General features: G+C 38.2%; 1 protein-coding gene across 1 annotated transcript; it reads left to right on the top strand.

Moving 5' to 3' along the window:
- The first annotated feature begins 4 nt into the window (after window positions 1-4).
- Window positions 5-9,727, top strand: znf148 (zinc finger protein 148). The gene is made up of 7 exons (XM_036568984.1): window positions 5-241; window positions 3,444-3,914; window positions 4,186-4,311; window positions 4,558-4,681; window positions 4,801-4,884; window positions 5,075-5,193; window positions 5,492-9,727. The coding sequence occupies exons 2-7, from the start codon at window positions 3,567-3,569 to the stop codon at window positions 7,124-7,126; spliced, it is 2,436 nt and encodes an 811-aa protein (XP_036424877.1). The 5' UTR covers window positions 5-241; window positions 3,444-3,566; the 3' UTR covers window positions 7,127-9,727.
- Window positions 9,728-9,804: the final 77 nt, after the last annotated feature.

Genomic DNA, 9,804 nt, shown 5'->3' with positions numbered 1-9,804 from the left:
TGTGCGTGTGTGAGAATAGGAACTGATAACAATCTGAACAGCTTCTCTTCCCTCCGCAAGAAGACTTGAAAGTGCCAGACAGACACAGATTAGGCTGCATACAGAGCTACAGTACAGTACAGCTGGAATGTGGCTACTAGCACTGCGGCTAACCAGCTGCTCTCAGCCAGAGAAAACTTTTACAGGAAGATCATGACTACCGCTGTCACACCGCCACCGGCCCGGTAAAAAATCAAGAGAGGTACGTAGCCCAGCCTTAGAAATGAACGGCAGATCCTCGCCTGTGCTTCGCCCATCGAATATGTGTGTATGCTGTCGCGTTTTCCCCCAAAAACAACAAAGTGCAAGTTGTCCGCGTTAGCTAAGCGAGCGCTAGCTAGCTGCCTGCTTGTTTTGATGTCCAAGGCCTGTAACTGAACCCACAGTATCTTAGCTTAGCCAGGTAGTTGATGTCGGATGGTGATTAATCGTTTACAAAAAGCTTCTTCACGCACCCCATTTTACTAAAAGTGGTTTATTAAAGGCTGTTTTGGGGATATCATTAAGGGTATCTGACAGCCCCATGCATATATTCGCTGCTAGCGCTGCAGAGTTAGCCAGCTGCCTGGTTCTTGAGTATCTGAGGGAGGGAGAGAGCAGAGCGGCTCCGTGTCCGCGAAGCCTTCAGCCCGCTGTGATATTACTCGACTGCTAACCAGCTGCAGCTCGGATAGTTTCACAGCGCAACAAGCCGTTTCACTCACAGCTTGACTGACTAACAAACACACATTCTCAGCTTAGTTACCTGTCTAGCTAATATCAAAACTTGATAGGTTAACCCACTGTGCAAGGACACTGTCAGTCGCCAAATCGTTGTTAGGCTGTTTGGTTTTAAGTTGCTCAAAATGTTTACAAGGCCCTGGGATACGACACACTCTCTGTAATTTGCTGGTTAGCTGGGATTTTTCAGATTTCTGTCAGTCATCGCTTTTAGATTTTATTGTTTTATAATTCGAGGGAAACTTAACACCTTAAATTTGCACTTTTACTCTCTGAATCAGTTAGCTAGGCTTCCAAGGCACTGGGCAGTAAGACAGCTAACCTAGCTTTATGCTCTGTCAGTTGCAGGACTACATGGGAAGCCGTTTTAGCCTAAAATGACACCAGAGATACAAGTCATAACTCTGTTTTCAGTAAAATAAAAACGTATGTAAAATATAATTCTGACTAGTAGAATTATAGATATCTATAATGTAATTTTAACTAGTCAAATTTGTAATTTGCTAGTAAAAATGAAATTTTTACTGGTCAGAATTAACTTGCAAATCTGTTCAATGCATCTTTTTACTAGTAACAACAAATATTACAGATCTCCATTTTTAAAATGTCACTTGTTGATAGATAATTGTGATAACTGACTTTTTACTGGTCAGAACTTCAAATTTGTAGAAGACAACACCTCTTTTCTCTCATATTCTTAGTGCAGATTCCTTAGATTATATTTCAATATAAAAGTCACTCAAAGTCAATGGCAGGTTACTACCATGAAGTTTGTTAAATGAAATTATAACAATAGCCGCTCATTGTGTGGGGTTAAAGCCCTGTCATCCCACATGCAGCGCTCACTAACTTTGAAGTTTGCACAATGCACATGTCTGGTGCATGAGCAGATCTCTCGCCCACATTTACCTGCATTTGGCAAGAGCCGGGAGATACTTTGGCTTTCATGTTGATCTATCAATGGATATAATAATGTATTTTTTCTTGGATTGCAAAATTGCTTCCCTGCTAATGCATTTTAGCTTATTTGGTTACTTTTGGATTAATCTTTCATTTTTTTAATTTGTTGGCTGCACAAGATATAGATTTTAACCTGGACTAGGCCAGGAAAAAGGACTTTGAAGAGGCCTAGTTTTCACTTAAACTGGAGGAAGCAAAGCAACCTATCCGCAATAACTGGTCTCAAAAATAACCTGCTGTTTATTTACACTGGCGCCTCCGTGAGACACAATTAACAGCAGGCCAGTTAACCTACTTTTAAAATGATATGGTGCAGTACAACTAGATCTAAAATAAAACCGAGATAACAAAATCACAAATTAAACTTTGTTTCTAACTTTAGGGTCCAGTCAGCCATAAAAATGTCATGGCCAGTAAAGCTACTTGGCATGATTGGCATAAAATACTTTTGATCATTTAATCTTCTGGTTTTGTCGATGTTCCTGGAGCACTCCAGTCACTCCCTCACTAATGACCCATTCAGATTCTTCCTTTACCCTTCATTCCTCTCCTTCTCAACTGCCTTCCATCTGGTGCCCTGCACTGATTTGCTGCATACATACCACCCTTTTCCCGCCTAATGTCGCTCTCATAAATATGCATGAAGTGCAAGTCTCATAGTTGTTTGTATATTCATTAAACCATTGGACAGATCTGAAATGTAATTTTGACTACTAAGAATTAGAATTGTAGAACTCAAAAACTATATTATAAATCTCAAAAAATTCATTGAAGACATCTGTGAAGTTATTATGACTAGTCTTAACTTTAATTTTTGATATTTTAATTACTCAATCTAATGTAGTTCATACTTAAATCATAATTACATGTTTTTTACATACACAGAGTTAAAACATAGTTGTCATTAGTCAAAGCTGCATTCTGACTAGTTATAATTCTAGATTTAGATATATATATATAATATTATTCTTACTAATCAAAAGAGAATTCTAGATATCTACAACTTTATTTTAGAGATCTGAATCAATACATCTCTCTTATGCATATTATAACTAGTCATAATTAAAGATATCTCCTAAATTAGTATTCCTACTAGTGAAAATTCAATTAGGAATATGTGGACCTGGATTTTTTACTAGTCTAAATTAAAGTGTAGATATCTGGAATTGTATTTTTACTAGTACAAATGTTATAAAATTAATCATAGATAAAACAGAATGAAATTCCATGTAAATCAGTGGTAACATATGACTAGTCAAAATTACATTATAGTTGTCATCCTGGCAATATGACTAGTCAAAATAGTTTTATAGATGTTGTGTACTTATTATTATGACTAGTAAAAAATGCGTAGTATATATCTGGAATTGTAGTTTTTATTAGTTGAAACTGTATTACAGATCTCTCTAATTTGAGTTTTTACTAGTAAAAACAGTTACGACCTGCATCACTGGTGTCACTTTAGGCTAAAACAACTTGCCGTAGGACTCCAGTTTTTTCATAGGTCTAAATCAGATCTAAAACAAGTTTAGGCCTAAAATTTAAGATCAGTAGATCCAGTGTGTGTTTTAGAACAGTGATTTTATATTTAAACAATTGTTTTTGTAGACTTAATTATTTGTCAATTAATTTATTTTATTTTCTTGGTTTATTTCTGACCATCACCAGATTTAGAATACATTGTCTTGCTCAAACATTGTATTTGACTGTATTTCAACCTTCAGTTAGGCTGACAGAGGAGTCATATCCTCTGGGCAACTGGAGGGACTCCTGTCAAGAATACTCAACAGGTCAATGACTGTCAGCCCTTTTCCTGGAACGTAGCCACAGCTGAGTAACTTACAAAGATGAACATCGATGACAAGCTTGAGGGAATCCTGATTAGATGTGGCACTGTGGGCCTACACCACTCGACAAGAGCCCTGGCACCCTCCGGGGTGGACAGAAGAGGAGGAGGCTTGGATATGTCTCTTGGAGAAAAGGGCTTGGCCAATCAGCCCCTTCTTGCAGAAGATGATGATGACGATGAGGAGGAAGAGGAAGAAGACCTGGCCAGAGGGACACTGACCTCACACGACCTCATCTCGCATGACGAACTAATGGTTCATGAGGAGACTGTGAAGAATGACGCAGAAGAAGACCCAGACTTCTCCCAGCGGCTCTCAAATAAGCTACCATACACACTTCACATGCCCGTGAGTTCACTCTGCTTTATATGGTTTTATTTACGTGAAGGTAGGCAAGACTTGTGTTAGATGACACCAGACAGTTGTAACTTAGCATATATTGGATTATTTTATCTTCACATTGCCCTAAAAGTATAATGTGTCTTTTGAAGTTTTGTGTTTTTTTTTGTTTATTTTTTCTTTTTTGTCTTTGTGTTTTAGTCCAGAGCTTAGCTAAATATGTGTCTTAACAAAAAATTCAGTGTATTTAAACTAATTCATATACCTGTGAACTTGTCAGGTGAATATTAAACAGGAAGTGAAGCTGTCAGACTCACTGATTCTCAGCAAGAAGGACAAGAAACAAGGCAGGGATCCTGTAGAGTGCCTGAAAAAGAAGAAGAGAAAGCAGCGATCCCCAGCAAAGGTAGCCACATGGCATAGGCTTCTATGGTCAAAATACATCATGTGGACTTAACTGTCACTGAAGCTTGTAAGGAAAAATAAGAATACGTTTTTGATTGTTTTGCCTACATTGCAGTGCAGGATCTAATTTTAGAAGAACAACACTTCTTCAAGCATTATTCTTTTTAGAATTGTAGCATTGATGGTTGAGAATTGAACAAATGTGAAATCGCTTAAATTGCATTAAATAACATTATCACACTATTAGATTCTCACCATTAATGATGATGGGTCGCTGGGGCATCAGAGTCCGAAGTCTCATATTTGTGAGCACTGCAATGCTGCTTTCCGAACAAATTACCATCTACAGAGACACGTCTTCATTCATACAGGTAACATAAACTGTTGCACACATATTAAGCATGTTTAATAAGGATTGACTTGGCATTTGTGTTTTAAATTTTGTTTTTTCCTCTGCTCATTTCGTTTTAAAACATACTTTCTTCTACAGGAGAGAAACCTTTCCAGTGCAGTCAATGTGACATGCGTTTCATTCAGAAGTACTTGTTGCAAAGACATGAGAAAATTCACACAGGTAAGAAGAAAACATTCTAAACTATTAGATTTGTCCACATTGAGTTCAGACCAGAAAAGCTCTGGTCTGTTTGAATGTGTAAGTTTGGACAAACACATTTGAAATGCATATGAAATGCTTATTAGGTGGTAAGAGTAAGGGAGGTGGCTTGTTTCTCTACAATTTAACCAACTTTCATCTTCTCCTATAGGAGAAAAGCCTTTTCGCTGTGATGAATGTGGAATGAGATTCATTCAGAAGTACCATATGGAGCGACACAAGAGGACACACAGTGGGGAGAAGCCCTATCAGTGTGATTACTGCCACCAGGTTACAATAATGCAATTTTCACATTTCTCAACAAGTCTCATAAAGTTTCTCAGTCCTGTCATGTTGTGCAGCTCATTGTACCTTTTGAAACCTCTAAAAATTACCACTCTTTAGATCAGAAACTAGTGTTGCTTTTTTATTTATTTTTTTTAAGAATGCATGTGATACTTCTGATGTACACTGAAGATGCAGACTAGTGTAATTTTTCCCATAGTGGGGAAAATAATGGTTTTGAATATCCTTACATTTTTATCTATAAATCTCAAGTCATTTGGGCATCTATTCATTATATCCACAGTACTTCTCCAGAACCGATCGAGTCCTGAAGCATAGACGGATGTGCCATGAAAACAAGGAGAGAAAAGCCCATAAAGCAGCTGCCAAAGATGGACTTCTGAGCAACACAGAAACACTGGCATTCTCTTTCACTTCCAAGGAGTGCACGCTACCCAAGAAAAAACGGCAGAAGTCCACTGATAAAAACCGCACCTTGGCTGCAAACCCTGGTGTGGCAGTAGCGGAGGGTGCTGGTAAGGATAAGACAGAGGAGAAGACAGAGGATAGGCTTGCCAAGAATGAATGTCTTCCTCTCTATGCCGTGGCCACCAAGGTGAAGGATGAGTATGTAGTGGCAGAATATTCAGTTGAGCTCCCGGATTCCTCTCCAGGAAACAGGCACCTTACAGAGGAGGTGTCTTCTGATGAGATCATCACTCCTCCGAAGTTGGTGCTGAAGAAGATTTCCAGCAAGAAAAGTGTGAAGCAGCAGCCTTTAGAACAGCCCCAGACTCTTTCTCCCTTGTCTTCATTTGAGGAGGGAAAAGTCACAAGATACACATTTGAGATTGTGGATAACAAGGGTCTATTGGATGTAGAGCCAAGCTCTGACTTGGAGAGTGTTGATCCCCTCCATGGTGGGCCAGCAAAGCCAGCTGGGAGCAGCACAAACTATGATGATGCCATGCAGTTTCTCAAAAAGAAGCGTTACCTCCAGGCAACCACGGCTAATAACAATCGGGACTATGCCCTGAATGTGAGTAGCATCTCTTCACAGCCCTCCATCACTCAGGCAGCCGTTGCCACTGTCATAGACGAGACTGTTCCTGCCACAATCCTCTCTGAGACTCAGACTCTGAACGTGGAGATCAAGACAAGTAACGAGAAGAACGTCTTCCCAGACGAAGTCCTGCAGTCGCTCTTGGACCACTACTCCAACAAGACCAATGGGCAGCCAGAGATCAGCTTCAGTGTAGCAGACACAGAGGTGACCTCCAGCATCTCTATCAATTCATCTGATGTTTCTGAGAGCAGCCCTACTGAGGCCTTGGGGACCAGTTCCCAAGCGCCCCCTGCAGAGAAAGCCAGCCTTCTTCAGGAGTATTCAAAGTTTCTCCAGCAAGCGTTGGAGAGAACCAGTCAGAACGACAGCTACCTGAACAACCAGAGTCTTACATTTGTAACTGATGGCGCCAGCCTCGCCGGGCAGCCCTTGTTTTCTACAGACAAACAGTTCACTTCCTCGAGTCGGTTTAGATCAGGCATGAACTCTCCTCTGAGATCAACCTTGGAGAAACCTCACTTTGGTCTTTTAGTAGACTCTCAACATTCTTACTCATTTTCAGGCGATGAAACTAACCCCTCTTCAGTGTCACCAACAGAGGACTTTCTGGAGCAGGTCTCGTCCCCCAAAAAGATGGACTCTCAGGGCATCGGTCAAACATTTCAAATAGCCACTTTTGACCAGAACTTCCGATCTCAGTTCCAGACATCCCGGTCTGGACTGTCATCGCAGTTTAATGTTGCCAATGGACAGGTCAGCCTAAGAAGTCATGGTGGAACAGACTTCCCAGAATTCCCACTAGTTAATGTTACTGAGACCAGAACTCAAATAACCTCATCTCCAGATGCTACAAGCAGCCAAACTTTTGGCTAAAGAAAGCTATTTAAAATTTCAGTTGTTTTTAAAGCACTTTATACTCCTGGTCTCTGGTTTCTGCGAATATAGGCACCTCCTCAGATGTTGATCTCTGAGCAAGTGTTTCATTAATCAGTCACAGGTGGAAATCATCTTAGCAAGTAGATTTTGTTTTGCAGCACATTTTGTTCTTACTAGTCATGTAATGTTATTCTATATATGTAATTCAAAGGCACTTTTTCCTAAAAATTTTCTTCATTCCTTTTTTTTTTTTTAATTCAATAAGTAGGCAGTACATCTGCAACACCGACTGCACAAGCAATCTCTCCACGAGAGAGTTTACCTTGTTTAAAGGTATAGGCAGATAAACTCTTAAATTTGAAATGGCCTAATAATTTTATATAATGAAATTATGTAACTAAGATATTTTTGCACATTACTCTGAAGGTAAAATATCAAAAAATCAAAAGAAAGCTCTTGCAGTACAATTTAATTGGTATATCTGAGATAATCAGTGTATTTGTATATAATTGATTAATGCCTATTACCTTTGTACAAAAAAAAAAACATGCCAGTGAGACTTGTACTGTATCCACCCATAGAATTTATAAATGGTGACATGATTTCAAAGTTTCCACAGCACATGGGTACTGTAGAAGACACTAGTTTAAGCAGTTTAGTCACTCTCAGAGATCAATTAAGAGGAATGGAATACAGTTACATTCAGATACATCATTACCTCAGATACGTCATTAATACAGATTAATTAACAAAGGTTTAAGGATTTTCAAGCACATTTCAGGAGTGCATTTTTAATACTCTTGATTTTGAGTGGTATATGATGTAGGCCTGCTTACGCAATTAGTTTTGTTTTGCATGTAGTGCCTTTTTGGTGTGTTTGCTGATGCAAAATTGAATATTCATAACATTCCTTCTTTAACTGCCTTTCTCTCTTTACTGCTTTTTGGTTTAGAAGTGACATTGACAGCAAAGAGACTAGATTTAGTTGTTAACCCATTAAATGTGCACTTAGGCCTTGTAGGGAAAAATCCACTGCTTTGTATCATAGGTTTTACATTCATACCTGAAGGACTTAATGTTATCATATAATGTAATCATTTTTGAAGCACCTTTTCCCCCATCATTACAGTGATGTAGACATTTGACCAGGTCAGAGGCAGGCAATGTCTTTAAACGAGATGACATTCTCTTCTTGGTAGTTATCAAGTAAAATTTTGTTTTAATCATATTTCTTATGAACTAAAAGATGCATTCTTTATGTCTAGCTGGAATAAAGGGTTGAAGTGCATGATCTTGATCGTTGGTACAGCTGCATTTATATGGTCTTGGTAAACATAGTTGTGTTTATTCTACATCTTCAATATTGATCTAACAAATAATCATGTATATGAAATGCTTTTGTTGTTTATATTTTCTGTTTGTTTCAGAATTTGTTTTGCGTGCTTGTGGAAATGTCTTAACCAGGTTCATAACCAGCTGTACTTCACCTGGATTTTGCTTTTTTTTTTTTCCTCTTTATGCCTATAGTAGTATCATGCCAAACTACAGACTACATGGAAACTGCATTGTAAGCTTATTTTGAATCAATACGATCCATTTACAATCAGGGACAAATACAATCCTTGTTCTAAATTGCTGTTACTCTTATTAATTCATTGTAAACATTCCTACATTTTATTGTCAGTAGACATCTGATGTGTATTGTTGTAAATAAGTTGTATATTTTGAACTGTACATTTTGTTCTGTGTATGCGAAGAGTGAGACGGGCAAGTTGGAGATATTTGGGATCTCTGAATTTTTACATGAATGTACTCTGTCGATTCAGTCAGCATAATCCTGTTGGTTCTGGCTCCACTGAGCACAGCTCATGTATCTGTTGACTCATAGTGATTGGGTTTCTCTCTCTCTCTCTCTCTGAAGTTGAAATACCACTTTAGTTTGGAAAGCATTTTCAGGTCTTTAAAGCCTGTATTTGTATTTGCACCTATTTAAGAACTGATTGGAAGCATTATTTATAAAATCACTCAGCAGATATTAAATCTCTTTAAGGGGAGTCATCTTAGTTGCTATTCCACATCAGATCAACAGCCACGATACCCATAAGTGCTCCTTAAATCTTAAATGTGTTGAAAAGATGGACTGAAAGGTATTTCATTTCGCTTCATCGGACGGCTGTGTTGATCTTTTCCTTTCTTACTGCCAGGAAAAAGCTCAAAAACAGGCATACACAACTATCCTGTCATCTTCCCCCTTATTTGATTTCTAAAAATTGGAGTCAAGTGAGCAATGGTACTGATGGATTCATTATTATTCTTGTTTAGTTTGATGCGATTAATTACTGTTAAACAGTGATGGTTTCTTAATTTCTTAATAGTTTTAGACATTTTCCATTTGATGGGGGGAATGCATGTCCACTGTTTTTTTGTACACTGGTTATATTTTTATATGTAATGTATGCATTTTATTGTAGCCAAAAGATTTCCATAGAATACCTTTACTTTTATGCAATACTATGTATAAGATGTGGAAAAAGAGATTTGATTGGTTTTCTTTTCTTGTGTGTTATGTCCTTTCAAATACAATAACAAAAAGATTCAGTGCTGTTTTTTTTTTCCTTTTGTTTATCTTTGCTTTTCTGAAACACTAAATTTTACCCTTTTTACGTCTTAATAAT

The sequence above is a fragment of the Colossoma macropomum genome, unplaced genomic scaffold, assembly GCF_904425465.1.
Source record: "Colossoma macropomum unplaced genomic scaffold, Colossoma_macropomum, whole genome shotgun sequence".
In the NCBI taxonomy this organism is placed as follows: Eukaryota; Metazoa; Chordata; class Actinopteri; order Characiformes; family Serrasalmidae; genus Colossoma; species Colossoma macropomum.
The sequence above is the reverse complement of the archived record's forward strand: the minus strand, read 5'-3'. Positions and strand labels throughout refer to the sequence as shown.

Coding starts and splice junctions, on each gene's coding strand:
- znf148 (XM_036568984.1), top strand. CDS start 3,567: ATGAACATCGATGACAAGCTTGAGGGAATCCTGATTAGATGTGGCACT. Junction 4,312..4,557: donor AGCAGCGATCCCCAGCAAAG/GTAGCCACATGG, acceptor TCACACTATTAG/ATTCTCACCATTAATGATGA. Junction 5,194..5,491: donor AGTGTGATTACTGCCACCAG/GTTACAATAATG, acceptor TTATATCCACAG/TACTTCTCCAGAACCGATCG.